This window comes from Eptatretus burgeri, chromosome 8 (assembly GCF_056783735.1).
Source record: "Eptatretus burgeri isolate ZD-2024b chromosome 8, Ebu_testis_v1, whole genome shotgun sequence".
Taxonomy (NCBI): Eukaryota; Metazoa; Chordata; class Myxini; order Myxiniformes; family Myxinidae; genus Eptatretus; species Eptatretus burgeri.
Window position 1 is genome coordinate 26,496,193 of NC_140968.1, and position 19,891 is coordinate 26,516,083.

Here is a 19,891-nt window from a genome sequence, read left to right on the forward strand (position 1 = left end):
TTTTTTTTTCATACTGACCAGATCAAGCATTTTACTTGTTGAATTATGACGTCATAATGAAAGCACTGATGACATCATCATTAACATATTTTATTCCCCATGGGGAGTACTTGACAATGAGCCATGTGTAATTTTTATTTTTTTTCCATGGAGCGATTTCGGGGATGTGGAGGTGCAAAGTTTTTCAGTTTTTCCAAGATGGTGCCTGTACCACGTGACCAATGATGTCATAATTATGACTTAAAAAAAAATTCTACAGGAGGAGGCACACCTATGGTCAAAATTTTGTATCAATCGGACCAACATTTGCAGAGAATTTGTTTTTTTTTCATACTGACCGGCTCAAGCGTTGCACTTGCCCAATTATGATATCATAATAATGACGAAAAAAATTATACAGGAGGAGGCTAACGGTTCATGTCAATCGGATTAATGGTTGCTGAGAAAATGAGTTTTAAAAATGCAGACACGTATGTACGGCACACGTACATGACCGATTGCTTTACCCTGTTTTTCGCTTCGTGAGCGCAGGGTAATAATGTGACATTCACTTTGTTCTGTTCTCGAGTTATCCTTGCCTTTGACCTTTAATCGCAGGAATTGGTGATATTTTTGGCTGGTCAGTCCATACTATGTGCATCTGTGCCCACTTTGTTGGTAATCGCCACATTGGGTTCTTGACGTAGTTATGTGCATCGATGTATTCAGAAATCATAAAATCTGCATTTGCTCTTTCCATCGTGAAATTTGAATAAATGATGTCATATTTTTCCTGTTGGAATTTCTCCACTCGCTTGTCATTTTATTTTTGCAATTGATTGGGGTTTTTTTTTTAAGAGGGTCCACAAAAATAATTTTGGTTTTTAAGAGGGTTACACAAAATAATTTTAAAGGTTTTCTCCAGCTCAGTTTCTGAGAAATAAAGATTTTTTTTTGTTGTTAATGTTCACATTTTTGGTGATTGTTTCAGGTCGAATTTTTTTTTAATGTGGTATCCCAGTAGTAGGACCTGACAGTCAATTCCTAAGTCAGATTTGATTAGTCACACAGGAAGAATTTTTGTTCTTTTCTTTTCACTCATTTCATTTTCTGGGGAAACGTGATGTCAGAATATCATCAATGATATTTTTGATGTGCCTTAATTCATAGAATCTAATACAAAACAAGTGAAATCCTTCAATACAGCGTGTGTGGTGAATCAAATGAGTATACTAATGTTAAAATATGCAATTTATGCTTTTTCAGTTGAAAAACAATTAAAAAGCGGACTTAATATTTGAAATGTAAAAATCTTGTTATTATTGTGATAAGCACCTTTATATTTTTATATATATATATATATATATATATATATATATATATATATATATATATATATATATATATATATATATTGTTGTGGTTACCAAATTCGCAAACCACCATTCAGGTCCCTTAGGTGAGATATCTCGGTAAGTATATGTGTAGTTAGGCCCAAACCCGTTGTCTAGAGGGAATAAATGTCATTTATGCGTGCTGCGACTCTTCAGGATAGCCGTTTTTCTTTTGCTATCTTTATTTTGGACCAACCGCCATGATTACCACCACCAACCACGTCTCAACAGTCGTCACAACATCAACCACCCACCACAACGCCGCTTCACCACAACAGCCACGACCTTTCCCGTCACACCTCGCAACCGTCGCATCGCCACCGTTCTTGCGCCGCTTGTGGGTACCGGTATTGGACTCGTGCAGGGCGCGCGCCGAACAGCGTGTGCAAAACCACGGATTTTCCGCTCCAAAAACGGATCAAAAACGACTCACGCCCACTTTTGTTCCGTCCAATCGGTGAGCGAGGGGCGATTTGGCCCCGCCTCCAGGGCGTTGGAGGGCGGTCGCTATATGCAAATTCATGGATCAAAATGCATTCACGCCCACTTTTTCTCGGGCCAATGGGGAGCGAGGTGAAAGGTCGAAGGCAGGGGGTCAAAGGCGAAGCCACGGGGCTTATATAAGCGGCTGCGTTCGTCAGAAGAGGGTCGTCGTCGTAGTCGTCGTGTGCGTTGGAGTTGAGTGCAGTTGGGAAGTTCGCCGGAGGAAGAGTTCGGAGTTGGAGTCGGAGCGAAGAGGACGGAGCTGTGGAGAGGCGGCGGCGGCGAAGGCAGACGAGGGGGTGCTCGCGTCGGTGCCGGGAGCTGCACACCAGGGAGGCCGACGGCGCGACCTGGTCGAGGTGGAGACGCTCGTCGCGGGACCCGAGGCAGAGTAAAAATCCTCCTTTCCCCGAGCATCAGCAACCCCCTCCTGTTTCCCCCCGCGCTGAGATAGTGCGACCAAGGGGGCCCCCTTCCCACCCCCTACCAGACACTGTCCGCGAGGCCCGCGGAGTTGAGGCACCATCGCCGCTCCGCGTCTCATCACCAGACGGGTAGGCCCGACCCGGTCTCGGCCTCAGGCCCGCCTCATCCTTGAGGGTGTTCTTTTTCTTGGTTTTGGGTATGTGTTGTCGGCGCCGTCTGTGAAGTAGAATTGTATAAGTGTTGCCGTGTGCTCGGTAGTCGGATAGCTCTGCATTGTGTCTTCGCTTTTACATTTGCTTTTTGTGTAAAATTGCATTGTGTTTCTTTTCCTTCTATGTGCTTTTGGTGTAATTGTATATGTGTGCTTTCCGTTCATCGCGAATAAATGTGCTTTATGTTGAACTGTTTCCCGCTTCGCTTCGTCATTTCTTTCATTGAATCCTCATCTTGCTTCACGTAAAGGGTTGGTAGTGGGCTGAATACGCCCGATAATTAATCGAACCGTCGAGGCCGACGATAACACCGCTCGGTTATCCCGATAGTACGGAACGGGTCGCTTAAGTGGCCCGTGTCCGAAGTTGACCTGCGGCGAGGTGCGATCGCCCGGTCTACCCTCCGTGTGGGTACTTAGGTAGGTCGAATTTGGCGAGCAACCCTATCCCACGCGGGGGCCGATTGGCTCGATCGCGGTGAGACCGAAAGGTCCACCCGTGACTGGTTCCCGGCGTTAGTCCGAGAGGGTCACGACTGGATTGTCCGTCCGGTGGGCGACGTGCCGCGATTCGAGTTACGTGGCCGTCAGCACGCCGGCGGGCGCGAATCCGTAACAATATATAACAGAAGGAATGAAATCGTTCGATACGACGTGGCAGGGGGCCGCAAAAGAATGATTGTAAGTAAATTTAAACTACTAATGCAAGACGAAACACTTGTTTATGGCTAATATTAAAGAGAATGATGGCAGAAGAAGAACTTGGCTTTCTGCGTTCGGCGTGAAATGCCATGGTGGACGGAAATGACGTCTTTCGTTCGTACATGAGGGGAGCGTTTCTTCGTTTTTTTTCTGTCAAGCAATAAATTAAATGGTTTTCACATATATAACACATTAGTTTCACAAATTTCCATTGAAATACTCGGGTATTCCCGTCAATTGTCGCCATTTCCGTCGAGGTTATGCACTGCATCTACCGGACGGCCGTCATTGGCTGTCTTGAGGCACGTGGGGGGGGGGGGGGAGACTGGACCCACCGGAGACGTGGTAGACGACGCCGGGGACATTTCAAACTCGGTGCAATTGTATATAGCGCACACAACCAAACCTTGGGGAAACACTTGGGAAACAGCTGAAATGGATGAAGAACGATATCAAACCTTGAAAAGGCACTTACTCAGGTCCCCAGCATCGATTGTGACGTCATACCAAATGAAGAAGAAGAATTGTGACGTCAATCGTGCAAAAGAAAAATAATAATAATAAACAAACATTAATTGTGACGTCATTCGTGATGTCATAGCACCGTGTCTTGTCATTGGTTGACAGATAAATGGCCGTAACTTGGGAACCGCTTATCCGATTAATATCAAACCTTGAAAAGGCACATCCGCGGGTCCCCAGCAATATTCCTGGCAAGTTTCAATCAGATCGGACCGTCAATCGTGCAAAAAAAATTTATAATAATAAATAAATAAACATTAATTGTGACGTCATTCGTGATGTCATAGCACCGTGTCTTGTCATTGGTCGACAGATAAATGGCCGTAACTTGGGAACCGCTTATCCGATTAATATCAAACCTTGAAAAGGCACATCAGTGGCTCCCCAGAAATATTCCTGGCAAGTTTCAATCAGATCGGACCGGCAGTTGTTGAGAAACGGCGGTCGCATACAGAAAGACAGACACACACACACACACATACACACACACACACACACACACACACACACACACACACACACACACACACACACACACACACACACACACACACACACACACACACACACACACACACACACACACACACACACACACACACACACACACACACACACAGATTGCTGGAATTATAGATAGATGAGTTGTTGATAAACTAGTCATTTTGTTCGAGGATTTCATAGTCCCAGGCTCTAAAAGCGCAATAAAACAAGAAAAAATAAAAATATGCCAGAATGTGCATATATCATGCAAATCCACCACTGACCGACACAAATGCTGATTTTCCTCAGACGGTGGGTGACAACCTTTTGATTAGATGAGAAATTTCATTCAGAATGTTTTATATGTTGTATTTTTGCATGGTTTAATATATGTCATATTTTAAGGTGAAACAAGAAAAAAGGCCAATACTGGGCATGTGTATTCAATAAAAATCCTGTAGATTCAGTAATATACATCATAGACCCATGAACCTACATATTTTAAGGTCCTATGGAACACTGTCTGTGCAATGAACAAAATTTCATGACCAGTAGTAGTCTTTGTGACTTTCAAAAATGCCACTCAAGTCAGGGTATGCCCTAAAATAGGGGTGGTAACCACTTACATGCGCTTAGCCTGAATGCTTTTCTCATTAGTATCAAAACTTTTGAGGGTTATCTTGGGCTCAATTGTATGGGGGGGGTGGGGGGGGAAATGATGTCATCAGTCATGTGATTCAGCAGCCATATTTTTTTCAGCAGCCACCCACATGTTCCCCAAACCTTGGGGATACCAGTGTGTTCATGAATAATTTATCGATCACATGGTCTGGCAGCCATATTGGATTGAACAAAAATCATAAAATTATTTCTCTTGCACCGCTTCATCAATCGGCGTGAAACTTCACAGTTATGATCTCGTAGACATGGGGAAATACATGTTTTAAATTTCAACCTGATCGGATGCTTGGTCTGACAGCCAGAATTATTTATTTTTTAAAATCTGGGTTTAGGGATTTAAATCAAACTTGGTACAAGTACAATGATTTAATAATGTGTACGGAAGCATATCTGGCGACGTGGCGACGTCGAAGAGTGCCCTTCTCGTTTATCTTTGCATGCATAGTTTACTCGTTTACAGTTTCATGTCGTTCATTTGTTTTCCCATGGTGCTTTGCATTTCCTGTGTTGTTCATTGTCTCCATTGTTTTCTTGTTTGGAAACTCTATTTTAAATAAACACCCAAACAATAATCTTTGTCTGCTTGCTCTAAGTGATAGTTGATGTGAATGGTAGGAATGAAATTGTTTGCTAATGAAATATATTTGGGTCTTTGAAGGTGCATTATATATATATGCCTGGTGTTGGCTTAATGGTTAGGGTAGTGGGCTTGGGATCCTAGGGTCCTGAGTTCAAATCCCGCTCAGCTGTTGAATTAACACCAGGTGGGGTTGACTCTGCCTGTCATCCTTCCGAGGTCGGCAAAATGAGTGCCAGCATGCTAGTATACTGTGTCGGAGTGGCGACCCGTCCAGGATTGTTCCCAATAGCCAAGGAGACTGCTTCGGCGGCACCAACGCTCTGCACAGAGTATGGTCCTAATGGATGGATGGATTATATATATATACAGTAGTACCTCTACTTACGAATTTAATTCATTCTGGGAGTAGTTTCGTAACCTGAAACCTTCGTAAGTAGAGACGCCTTTTGAATGTAAATGCGCTAATCCGTTCCAAGCCCCGCAAAATTCGGACATTTTTTTTTTTTAATAAATCATAAAAATGCATCAGAACATGAAACAAATACATGTTAAAATTAGATTACCGCACAATAAACATAAAACGAGAGGCACATAATGTAAAAAAGAAAGAATAAAGGAAATAAGGTAATAAAAATATTCATTTACCTTTTAACTGCTATTCTCGTTACTTTTTGGCCTCTTTGTTTACTGGTCCTTATCAGCAGTGTTTTTTGCCTCGCGTTTCGTGAAGAATTGATCCAATGACGTCTGCTTTTGCCGGCTTTTAACAATCCGTCGGAAATGCGCGAGGCAGACATCGTCATAGTGCGCGATAGCCCGACTTGTGAACACTTTTTCCGGGTGATTCTTTTCAACAAATTCCGAGACTTCATGGAATTTTCCTAAAATGTCTTTGATTTGGGCTGATGGAATAATGGCTGCCTCCTCCTCCTCCTCCTCCTCCTCGTCCTCTTTGAACTCCTCCTACACCGCGGTGTGTTGCATCACCTCCAATTCCTGCAGCTCCTTCGTCGAAAGCTTTCTATTATCATATTCATACCTTTCTATTATCTCTTGCTTTGTTTGTATGGCCAGAAAAACTCACTTCTTCTTCTTTTCTCCTTGTCCACTTTTCTTCATTGCTTTCTTGGGGTCCATTGTGAATAAAAGTTACTGTAATCCACACGCGTACTGTACTGTAACACTGTCCGAGCACTTCGTAGCGGGACCATAGACTGTATACAGTCTAACTATATTTACAGAGCGGGACGGGGACACGAAGAGCATGCTGGGATACACGCATACGCAAAGGGTTGCCAGGCAGATTTTAGGCGATAGCCAATGGCAGAGCAGCTACAAGTTTGTTTACGTTCGGGAAACTCTGGGAGCAGCGAAAAGCAGCGCGTACTGTACTGTATTTTTGACTTCGTATCCTGAAACGCCTTCGTAACTAGAGGCAATATTTTCCCGTTCAGGCGCTTCGTAACCTGAAACATTCGTATGTAGAGACATTCGTAAGGAGAGGTACCACTGTATGCATTATTTTATTGCATTTTGAGTGTGGAAGGGGTTTGTCGGTGCATATTAATGAAACCTTTCACATGATGGTATTGCATTGATTTGATATGACGAATGTACTGTTTTGGGTCGTGGAATTGTACTTCCTGATCTCCGCAGGCGCACCACGATGTGTGGCACACTGGATTACTTGCCACCGGAGATGATAGAGGGTAATACCCACGACGAGAAGGTTGACTTGTGGAGCCTGGGTGTGCTCTGCTACGAGTTTCTAAATGGCAAACCGCCCTTTGAGAATGAACGCCAAGGCGAGACCTACAAACTTATCAGCAAGGTAGGGGTGTGTGCAATGTCGTTGGTGTCTTTAAAACCAATATTTGTAATTATTTCTCCTCATTATCACAAAAGTCGTTTTGAGGTTCCATTTACATCTCATGAAAATGCTGCCATTTAAAAACACCTCATGATGTTGCTATTGATATGAATACCAGTCAACGAAGGCTATTGTTTGTCTGTGTGAGCAGTTAATTTTTTTTTTTTGTTTAATCAACTTTTAGTTGATAAGTGTGCTCATTGCCATTGCAAACGAGGTGCGGTTGAAGTTTGAGTGTTGGCCTTTCCTCGGACCAAAACCGGCGAATACTTCAAACATCAGCACACATGCTTTACCACGGCGGTGAACATACTGTTATCAACCTTGAGTTTGGAAATTCATTGTTTAATATCAAATGGCATTTTCAGGTGTTTATTTTATTAATTTGGGGGAGATGTGTGCAATGCTTCCATTCCATAAGGAAGGTTTTCTTCTTCTCAATGCGTGACTTTCAAAATGTGTGAATGCTCAATCAGGCCTTTTGCGATATAACACGTATGTATATTGTTATGGCACGGGGTTCGGCGCTCGCCACGAGGGGAAGCACTCGAGTTTCTCCCGAACACCCGGTCCTGAGGCCGCCAACCACAAATAACTCCATTGTACGAACTACAACGGGTTGTAGTTCTTGCACAGCCGTAGCTGCTTGACTTAGATTATTATCGGCCGAGCAGGGTTACGCTTTGATGTTTCCACAATACCTTTCTTTTGGCACCGCAACCTAACTGGAGGCCACACTTTCAGTGCCACACCTGGTGATCTTCTGCCAAGCGGGACGGATAGGTGCAGCACTGGTTTAACAGCAAATCAGGTGGGGAACAACTTCCCATCTAACTGTACTTGTACACGGTCGGACCATTGAAGGAAAGGACAACCAAGATAGATTGGAAACAACAACAAACAATTGTTTATTTGCACATGCACACACACACAAGCAATAATGAAAGAGCAAATATTTACAGGTAAGAAAGCAAAAGGCACTTAAGAGCAGATTTACTGAACACCTATTCGTTCTCGTACAGTTTTATTTACACAAAAGACTTGTCCCTCATTAAATCAGGGGAGAAGAACTTGAGAAGAAAGGTAAAGTAGGGTCGATGCTTTTCTCCCTCACCTCACACGGCCCAAAGGAGCTGCACCATTGTTCAAAATACTGTATGTTGGAGAATACGGGGGAAAGGATGGGGAAGATGGGTAGGAGCGATGCAGCGCGATGGGACACGCAACCATGACCCTGAGGTGTCCAGACATAGGCAAGTCCTCTGGTGTACAAGATATGTGAATCGTCGTCCTCAGCCTCAGCGTCTTCCTCCTCAAGATGTCGCTGTCTCTCGTCTCTGAGCCTTCTTGTCAGGTCAGGCCAGATCGGATCTGTGACTTGCTTACAGGTACCATGTAAACCTGTACGAACCTGTTTCATGGTCAGGTTGTCGGCGACTAAACCGTCTCCCCCACCAATTTTCCTGGTGAGAGGGTGTGAATATGGACACCCAGCAGGATTAAAAACAAAACCTGTAAAAGGGTGGAGGAGTTCCTTGTGAGCCAACAGCCATCCATATCTGGAGCTCAACTGTCTGCGGACGTACTCCTGCAGTTGGGTTACCCTTTTTCTTGGAGGTTGGTGGCAAGATTTGCACTCTGACCACCGTAAAGCATTTCATTCCACAAAACGCATTAAAAGAATGCATAAAAAAACTGAAAAACAACTCCGTTGGGAGTACCTCCTGTGCAGCTGCCCTTCGCAGGGCAGATCACTGGGTGACGGGATTGGGGCAAAGCCTTCGAGACCCCCGTTCTTTGGTGATGAGAGGAAAAGCATGGGGTGACCTTCTTGGATCGGATTTGGGTGGTGCTGAGGCGTTGTCCACCAGACGGTGGTCTCCTCGGGTTAACCGAAAACGGTCCGTTCGCAGGGTGCCTGGAATATCCTATCCCTAAGAGAGGATGATCACCTATCACTACTAACATCTGAGCTCCAGCATTTGGACATCGGTATTGCATCACGCTGAGGTTCGGATACTTGATAGTAGCGAGATCATGGAGTGTGGTTACAACGACTACTGGTCTGGTCGCTCTGATGGTTGCCATACCCAAGGGGTTGCAATAGCCATGTCCAATAAGCTGACTCATGATAATTTAGGTAACACTGGTCAACAAGCATATTATGAGATTGAGGATTTGTCATTTCCCTGGTCTCTGTACATGTACCGACTGAGGTGAGTGAGCTCACTGAAGGAATGATTCTATGCTGCGCTTGAGTCTGTAGTTGATCGGTGCCCGAGGCGAGATACTCTTTTACTATTGTGGGATTCCACTGTATCGACTGGCACTCCTAGGGCTGGTTATGAGACGTGTTGGTCCTCATGGTTCTGGAACTGAACCACAATAGCACTAAGTTCCTTGGCTTTGCAAGAAGTTGTGGACTTGGGGAGGATGGTTCATGGTTTCAGCACTCACAGGCTCATTGCTGGACTTGGTGTTCCAACACTGGTGTTGTGGCAAAGGAGATTGACAATGTGCTCGTTGATAGGTGCTGCAGGATGACTCAGAACTGCAGGGTCTACCAGAGCGCTCAGTTTTTCAATGTTGACCACAGGCTTGCTGTAGAAACTCTGAAGTTGCAGCTTAAATCCAGGAGAATGGTGTCATCCCAGCCTGGGCTGGATGTTGGCAAGCTCAAGGATGAGAGGGGTAACTGAGGAGTTGATGTTGCTGGTGGAGGTCTTGGAACCTACCGTCAGGTGAAGAAGAAATTTGTCTCCTAAGGGACACTGGATACCATTGACCAGAATCGCTGGGCCAGGCTTAAAGGCAGAGCTGAGCTTTTCAGGAAGTTGAGGCCTAAAACTATGTGCGAGGAAGCTTAAGGACTGGAGCATCACCTGCGGTCAAGTGATTCTCTTACTGCTTGCAGAGGAATTCATGCATTGCGTTCCTCCAAACCCATCCCTCGCAGTACTGCAGCTAGAGCAGAGGGTGGAGGGCTCTTGACAGAGAAGTCCGAAGTGAGCTGTGCCGTTACTTTGAGCGGCTGTACCAGGCTGACCCACCGGATGTTGAATTGGACGTCAGGGGTGTAACTATCCCTATTGCTGACCCTCCAATCAACTGTGAACCAACTTTGTTTGTGGAAACACAGGCTGTAGTGAAACATTTGAAAGGATGTAAAGCTCTGTGGCATCAATGCTGAACTTCTCAAGGCTGGTGAAAATACCGTACTCGTGTCACTGCATGCAGTTCTGTGCTCTGTCTGGAGCCCAGGCATCATCCCAACTGACGGGAAGAGGGGCCTTGTTGTCCCTCTTTGGAAAGGGAAGGGTGATCGCCAGGGCTGCAACAGCTATTGAGGGTTGACGTTGCTCTCAGTGCCATGCAAGGTCTTTGCTCGGATAATTATTGATAGGGTTCGCCACCACCTGCCTGAGCACCAGCGTCCAGAGCAGTCGAGCTTTACACCAAAAAGGTGGTCGATTGACCGTGTCTTTGCTCAAGTCACCGGCAAGAATAAATCCACCTATACATGAACTGTTTTGTCAAATATCTTGGAGAATTTGGTCAAGTGCTTCAAATGCCTGCTTTTGCGACGTGGTACATTTATCGCACACGATCAAGTTACAGCGTTTGAGGAGCACACCTCGTCCAGAATAATTTTGCACATCTCATCGCTTTGTCAACCATAGCCAGATTGACGGGTAATTTGAAGGTGGAATGCGCCGTCCTACCGCCTTTTTAGCAGTCGCCACAATACCCAATGCTGGTTGGGATACAAAATCAAAAAGACACAAATACATACTTACACACACCAATGTACATGCACGCACACACACACACACAAACTGATTTTCTGACTATCGGGATCATCAGCTGGGCAGGGCTCTTCATCAAGGTTTCAATCCCTGAAAACATAATTGACGACAAACTAATTTATCGAAAACTAATTTAGTACAAACATGCACAATGGTACTAATAATTTGGATGTGAAATATCGTGGATAATTGCACAGCAGTATGTATAGATAATGGTCTGGAAGCACCTCCTGTAACTACAATTGCAATAACAGGTTGGACTTGAATGTAATGCTGTTGTAATCTGCAATATGAAGGAAGCTGGAGAAATGCCACAAAACCAAGGAGCATCAAGAGCGATCCGTTATTTTTTTTTCCATCACACCAGCCATGAACCACTCCCTCCGCGTGACGACGTCATGCCGTCGACCACAGCACGCGTGATGCAGTGTATTCGATGTAATGTACAATGAGGCAAAACACCACAAATGCTACAGTACCAAATGAATATCAGAATAGTGGAATAAAGGCCCGGTCACACCTTGACGTTTTAGCCAACGTATGCCGATTTTTGAATTTTTTTTCTAAAACGCTGGCACACGTTGAATACGTTATGGCTAAGTTTTGATAACATTGAGAGCACGCTGAAAAACACTGCCATACGTTGTTGTACGTTGGCTTTAAACGTTGTACTTTTTGGTTGTCCTCAAATTTTTTCATGCTTGAAATTTCACGACGTATGCCGGCGTATGACTCGCACGTTCCGCTACGCTGGCCACAAGTTGTATGCACGGTCTGCGATCGTTGACAGACGTCAACACATGCTACTTGTAAGTTAATCATAAGTTAAGACACGCCGAGGTAATGTTTAGCGTACCCGAAACTTATTTCTAACCTATGATTAACGTGTTGTTGGCACGTTACGCGATCGTTGCCACACATCGACAGACGTTACTTTTAAGTTACTCATAGGCTGAAAGACGTCGGTATAATGGATCGTCCTTGCGTCAGCATCCACGGCCACGGCCAGGACACTTATTTGCAGCATTCTTCAAACTTTTCTTCGGCATGACGAGGATGTTCACACTTCGATGTCTAGCTTGGCTATGATTCCAATTGTCCATCGGCAGCGTCTATTTAAAATAGTCGAGTTTGAGCGTTTTAACACGTTCAGAAGAAACGCTTGAAATTTCCAAACCCCAGCGTCAAAAAACAAAGGCGAGTGAGAGCAATTTAAATCGTTCATTGTAAACAATGAAACTAGCTGAGTGGTACCGGTTGTTGGGGAAATTATTACTCTCTAGACAAGAAACCTTTGCCTCAGTCTGAGTAGGTCAAAGTGTTTGTGTTTTTCCTCTACTGTTCTACTATTTAGTTGTTAAGGCCTACCACCTACTTATAATCTTGTCTTTCTTTGACACTTTGGACATTGCTTGGGTTTCTGAAAGTACAAGGTGACCGGGCTGATAAGCTGTGCATTCTGTTTTTGCGATCAAAGGCCTCTCTGCTTATAAAATGGAATGGATATATGGGGAGGGGGAGAATGATCAGGGAGAGAGCAAATAAATGGTACAGAAGAAAGAACTCCTTGTGGACATTGATTATTACTGGACTTCTGTGGTTTATTTTATCCCGATACATGCAACACTGAGTCGGCTAGACGTTGAATCCTCGAGGAGGTCAAGATCCCTCAACAATCAAGAATCCTTTCGATCACGACGCGGTTCGAGGGCAAAAATCCACATCAGTTGGTGCCGTGACTCAGTGTAAAGATATATGCCACCCCCCACAGATCGAGTGGAGGGGGTCTCACACAGTGTAGTTTGCGACCTTCGCGTGGAAATACAACGCAAAGAATGTATAACATGCCATTTCAAACAGACCCACAGCTCAACTCAGCACGAGTTAAAATATCGTCAAAATCCCAACAGAACACGTTTCATTGCAGTGAATATTGGAATCGCACAAGTTTCATTTTTTTTTTTACTCTCAGGAACAAATCACCCACCATGCTCCCAACTGGTTAATCATCTCTTGCACTCTACAAAACGTTTCGTGCAAATCATTGCATTTACAAATCTGTAAAACCTCCACACAATATAATATAACAACCTCACTGCCAACAAACTTCCAGTGAATTCAATGAACAAAAAGTAACTCTTAAAACTCTTACAAACAGGTAACTTACAATGTTTATCTATTTTAACCCTATCTCGGCGTCTCAGCCGTGTCCTCGGCGTCTCTCTCACAGCCGGTCCGTATCAATGCAAACATGTGGCATGTCGCTTCATCATGCCTATTTAATTACGCATCTGGCTCCTCAACGAGCCTCTTCTTGTCATCTGACTCCTCTTCTTCTCCAGCACTTTTCTAAAACAACTACAGTACTTATTATTTACTTTAAAACGGACTCCCTCTGCCGGATCCTCTTCTTTCTCTCAATAAAATTATCTGACAATGAACTTTTCTTTGTTCGAAATGCGTTACCTGCTGAGAGCGCTCTCCCTTACCTTCGCTCAAGCACTTGTCGTTCCTCCAGGCACTGCCTCCGGCAGATTAAGCACCTCCAGTCACGAACACCGCACCAACGTCGGTTCGAATCCGAGTCACGGCACCAACTGACGTGGATTTCTGTCCTCGAACCGCGTCGTGATCGAAAGGATTCTTGATTGTTGAGGGATCTTGACCTCCTCGAGGATTCAACGTCTAGCCGACTCAGTGTTGCATGTATCGGGATAAAATAAACCACAGAAGTCCAGTAATAATCAATGTCCACAAGGAGTTCTTTCTTCTGTACCATTTATTTGCTCTCTCCCTGATCATTCTCCCCCTCCCCATATATCCATTCCATTTTATAAGCAGAGAGGCCTTTGATCGCAAAAACAGAATGCACAGCTTATCAGCCCGGTCACCTTGTACTTTCAGAAACCCAAGCAATGTCCAAAGTGTCAAAGAAAGACAAGATTATAAGTAGGTGGTAGGCCTTAACAACTAAATAGTAGAACAGTAGAGGAAAAACACAAACACTTTGACCTACTCAGACTGAGGCAAAGGTTTCTTGTCTAGAGAGTAATAATTTCCCCAACACGGTTAAAAGTCGTTGAGTGTAAAAAAAATCCAATTGTTGAGCGCAAGCGTCTACTTTCAATAGTGGAGATGCAGCCATTTAAATCGTTGAGTTTATCATTTAAATCGTTAAACGCAAGGAGGATCCATCATAACCCACACCCTCCCCTCACACTCACCTACTACTGCCAACATGAACAAACTACTACTAATACTAATACTAATACTGATACTGATACTGTTACTGCTGACATGGACATCGACTCAAAAAGGACTCGAAAACACTGTTGGGTTCCCCTTTTATGAGCAGCATTTTTATATACCAATTCCCAAAACTGCTGGGAACACGTCTTGATATGGCAGTTGTAAGCAAGAAACACGTTAATTTTTTTTTTTTTTGTCGACCGGAATACGTCATTGGAATACGTCTACATACGTCGATGTGTGTTGGGACTAAGTAAAGAATTGGTTCAAAGCACGTCAAACATAAGTTAGAAATAAGTTTCGCGTAAAAAAGACATTACCGCGACGTGTTTCGACTTATGAGTAGCTTATAAGTAGCGTTTGTGGACGTGTGTAAGCGTCCACATATCGTGTGTAAAACTTATCCCCATCGCATGCGGAACGTGTGTCATACGCCGAGTATGTCGTAAAATTTTGAACATGTTTAAAATTTCTTGACGTACTCTACTTACTACGACGTATGATAGCGTACTTTAGCGTTCTACTCACGTATACCAAACTTACTCATACCGTATTTGACGTGCCCCAACGTTTTAGACACATTTTTCTTAGGTCGGCATACGCTGGCAAGATCGCCAAGGTGTGACCGCGATGTTGTCACTTCCATTTCTACGGCAGTTATGATTCGAATCGTTGTGCGTCAGCCTTTTAATAGGCTACGTCACGACATCGTCGGCGATGCGTGCAACGCGCTATGCCTAAGTTAGACTATCGTTGGGCATCGGTTGTGTAGGCCAACAACAGGTTCAGCATTCGTTGGTATAAGTTATCTATAACACAACGAAACGTTCTGTGTCCGTTACCAATGCGTTATACATAAGACCAAGTCGCTATGAATACGTCCGAATCTTTAAAAAAAAAACATCAAAAGTTCAACGTAAGCCAGCGTTTTACATACATTTTAATACGTTGCCATCGCTGGCTAAAACGTCAAGGTGTGACCGGGCCTTAAGATATGATTCGTCCTCGTCGTAAGTAATCGCAGAAGACAAAGTGGAATGAACATTCACCTTTCCTTGAATAATTTTTTTCTTCACTGGTCAACATCAAAGCACTTCCGGGTCACGTGATTACCTTCAAACATCTCGCGTTAACGTTTTCCCAAGGCCCAAAACAGACACTTCTTCACCAATATCATTGAGTAAACCTGCCTAAAACGTGCACTTGTGCATGAATCTCGGTTTTGACAGAGGTGATTTCGGCGTATTCGCCCTGAAAGCTAAGATTATGACTAACACACAGAAACACCTTTATCTTTTTATATATGTACATAGATAACAGCCCTCACAGCCCATACAACAGCCCACTCACCACTCCCATGATTAATTGTGAATATCTTCATTTTAAACTTGCCCTGTACATTCACAAGCCTCAGATATGTCCTTCCTATCGGTGTTCAGAAATACCTAATGTAGATACGCAGTCCATTCACCAGTAGCGATCCGTCAGGGGGTTTGTGTAGCACACGTCCGTCCCCTCATAGTGAGGTTTGTTAACAGCAAAATAGGATGGTACCGTTACAAGCCGGATAAAAGCACCAAATTTGGCATGCAGCTACTTATTATAATTATTACAGAAATTTCTGTCTGAGGAGCCACCAAAAAAATTGCCTCTGAAGGTCAAGGTCAAGGTCATGATACAAGGGTAAGGAATCCGCTATATCTCTGGAGCCGTTTATTTTAGGCCATATAAATGTATTACCAACAGATAGGAATGTGCCCCTAATCTTTCAGGAAAATACATTTAGAAGCCGCTATGATGACGTATATGGTATTTATGACGTCATCACAGGAAATAATTGAAGCAAATAGTTGAAGAATCTCCTCAGTTTGCTTCAACTATCATAAAACTATGAGAAATTATTGTAAATATAGTTCAAACAGATGGAAACCGTGTCCCGAAATCCACTTTTGAGTACGTTGTGATGCCCCTGAAGGATATGACGTCGTAAAAAGTGCAATGACGCTGCGTACATTGGGTATTATGATGTCCTCATGATGCATCACAGAAGCTGGAGACTACCGTTTCTGGGCTACATCTACCGATTGCAGATGAAGGTCAGAACTGGTTGACTACAGCTTCTGCGATGCTGCACAACAGAACATGTTCTGTAGCCGTACTTCTACGGAAAATGTCACTATCCATGGCGACATTTGGAAAATGACATCAGTTACAAACAAGAGTCGAGAAATGATATTTGTTGCTTCAAGTGTCAATCAAGTCAGGTGATTAGTATCTGGTACTCACAATTACTTTCTACACTGACACCGGCAAAGTGGCGTATACTTCAAGGAGGTACCGACACACTTGCAAACACGACGCTGCCTCTTGCAGCTGCACTTTATCAGCAGTCTACAGACGGCTGAAACTGCAGGTTGCGTGATCCAGACGGGCTGCCTAGAACTATCTTCTGCGGTCCAACCAAACCCATTCGACATGACATCACGTCGTTTTGGTTCATCGCTGGTAACCCAGATACTCGACTGATACAATGCCCTCTTGAAATGTTGATACAGCGCATCCTGAAATAATATGGAGGGAATACACAGGAATGTTTTCTGGAGTAATCGTAAATGTGGAATAATTTTCGTGAATATAGCAGAGTTAGAATTCGGCATCGCTACTTACCTGTGTTGGTGGTAGACGGTTCAAACTCTTGATTGTCTTCTGACAGAACAGGTTCTTTCTGGTTTCATTGACTGAGTTGGAGTTGCCAGACTTATCATATAGCCGCACGACAAACTTCTCAAACGCCTTAAACTCGTGAGAATCACGATCAGCAATGATGAATGGATTTTCCGCCAGATGTACGGAGGCGTCCGTGACTTCTGGAGTTTCTAACCATGCCTGCCACGCCGTTGCTTTCCCTTTATTCATGAATGCAGAGGTTGTGTCACAACCTGTCAACACACGAAAGACGGGTAGCGCTCGCAATCTTGCTACGCCTTTGCGGTGATATAAATCGCTGATATGATAAGTTCGGAAGTTCCTTCCAAAACCAAAACCAAGCCATATGTCAGCGTCAGGGTGTTGCTGATTTCCCAGATGGAGCATTCCCAGCAATATGACAACCACATCGGTGTCGACTGTTCAGATCTGAATTACTCGAGAACCAGTGTTCAGCGCATGCAGGACATGGATTACAATGCGTGTTTCTGCTTCTTCCTGGTTGCAATCCGACATTGTCTGTCCAGAGCCAGCAGTCAGCACTTTGTTTCCCGAGGTGATATACACCCCCTTACTTGGTGGAAATTCAATGTCGATCAGCTTTGTCGAGAGGAAAGAAAACAGTTCTGACTTGTTCTTTGGATGGCACAAAAAAAAGACTTGCATTTCGGAATATTATTCAATCCAGAAACTTTGCGCCTCATCCCATGACCGTGCATGTCTCGAGCGTGTGCTTTCAAACTGTCATCCAAATATGTATCCCAGACTACATCCACTCGGACGTTGTTTTTGAGTTGTTGATGGATAAATGCCACAACCACGCGTTTTGCAGTCATCAAATGTTTTCGTCGTCGTGTTCGGAGTGAGTGCGTGTACAACCGCAGGGCCGTCGAAGATTGTACAGTCAAAGGTGCTTGGTGGTTGCTGCTCCACGGTGCCGTCAGATGAAGTTAGGCACTTGAGGAGATCGGCTTTTTTTCCAAACTTGATTTTGTCGACATCCGTCAGGGATGGTGGAAACGGACATGTTTCTTGCAGGAAGAATTCATTCATGTCGCCATCGCGATGCTGTACCGCAACATACATTTGTCCGAAGAGAGATAAGTCATTCCCGAGGGATTTCGTCTTGAACCCCAGCTTAAGGGATTATCACACCTTGACGTTTTAGCTAGCGTATGGCAATGTATCAAAATGTATGTAAAACGCTGGCGTACGCTGAACTATTGATGGTTTTTTTTTTAAAGTTTTTGGCATATTCCTAAAGAGTTGGACGTATGCATAACGTATTAGTAACGTACACGGAACGTTTCGATAACTTATAGATAACTTATACCAGCGAATGCTTAGCGTGTTGTCGGCGTTCACAACGTATGCCCAACGATAGTCTAACGTATGCATAGCGCGGCAGCGTATCGCCGACGATCACGTGGCGTAGCCTATTTAAAGGCTGCCGCTCGACGATTCATATCATAACTGCACTAGAAATCAAAATGTCAACATCACCGTCATGCCCTGTCACACCTTGACGATTTGGCCAGCGTATGCCGATGTATGAAAAATTTGTCTAAAATGCTGGCACGCGTCAAATATGTTATGGGTAAGTTTTGTATACGTTGTAGTACGCCGAGCTAGTCAACAAATTTTAAGCATGCTCAAAATTTTCTGACTTATGCCAGCGTATGACTTGCACGTTCCGCATACGCTGGCCATAAGTTGTAGGCACGTTATGCGATTGTTGACACACGTCGACACACGTTACTTGTAAGTTACTTATAAGTCGAAACACGTCGAGGTAATGTTTAGCGTACCCGAAACTTATTTCTAACCTATGAGTAACGTGCTTTGAACCTATGAGTAACGTATCTCCAATGCATATTGACGTATGTAGACGTATTTGACGTCTTCCGGACGACCACAGAACTTGCTGAACGTGTTTCTAACTTACATCTACCGTATAATGGCGTATTGTCAGCGTTTAGGGGAATTGGTATATAAAAATGGGCTTCACAGGAGGAACCCGTCAGTGTTCCAGACTCCATGTTTTTTTTTTGTTTTTTTTTTCTTCGGCATGACGGTGATGTTGACACTTCGATTTCTAGTGCGGTTATAATATAATATAATATAATTAAAAGGCTGCCGCTCAACGATTTAAATCATAACCACACTAGAAATCGAAGTGTCAACATCACTGTCATGCGAAGAAAAAAACAAACAAACAAAAAAAACATGGAGTCTGGAACACTGACGGGTTCCTCCTGTGCGAACCCCATTTTTATATACCAATTCCCCTAAGGCCTAAACGCTGCCAAGACGGCATTATACGGTAGTTGTAAGTTAGAAACACGTTCAGTAAGTTCTGTGGTCGTCTGGAAGATGTCAAATACGTCAATATGCGTTGGAGATACGTTACTCATAAGTTCAAAGCACGTTACTCGTAGGTTATAAATAAGTTTCGGGAACGCGAAACATTACCTCGACGTGTTTTGACTTATGAGTAACTTACAAGTAACGTGTGTCAACGATCGCGTAATGTGCCTACAACTTATGGCCAGCGTATGCGGAACGTGCGAGTCATACGCTGGCATACGTTGAAAAATTTTTAGCGTGTTAAAATTTGTCGACGAGCTTGGCGTACTACGACGTATGCCAGCGTGCTTCAGCGTGCTCTTAACGTATACAAAACTTACCCATAACGTATTCGACGAGTGCCAGCGTTTTAGACAAATTTTTCATACGTCGGCATACGCTGGCTAAATCGTCAAGGTGTGACAGTCCCTTTACTAAAGGACTTCTTCTTTT

The 19,891-nt window shown here is 43.9% G+C and overlaps 1 protein-coding gene across 8 annotated transcripts in view; it reads left to right on the forward strand.

Annotated features, from left to right (window-relative positions):
- Positions 1 to 19,891, forward strand: part of LOC147021374 (aurora kinase C-like) — a 47,221-nt gene that overhangs the window by 17,442 nt on the left and 9,888 nt on the right. For all 8 annotated transcript variants that reach the window (XM_085891265.1, XM_085891261.1, XM_085891260.1 and 5 more), the window contains exon 8: positions 7,118 to 7,292. In XM_085891265.1, coding sequence (XP_085747391.1) covers positions 7,118 to 7,292 — 175 coding nt within the window. The remainder of the gene's footprint in view (positions 1 to 7,117; positions 7,293 to 19,891) is intronic.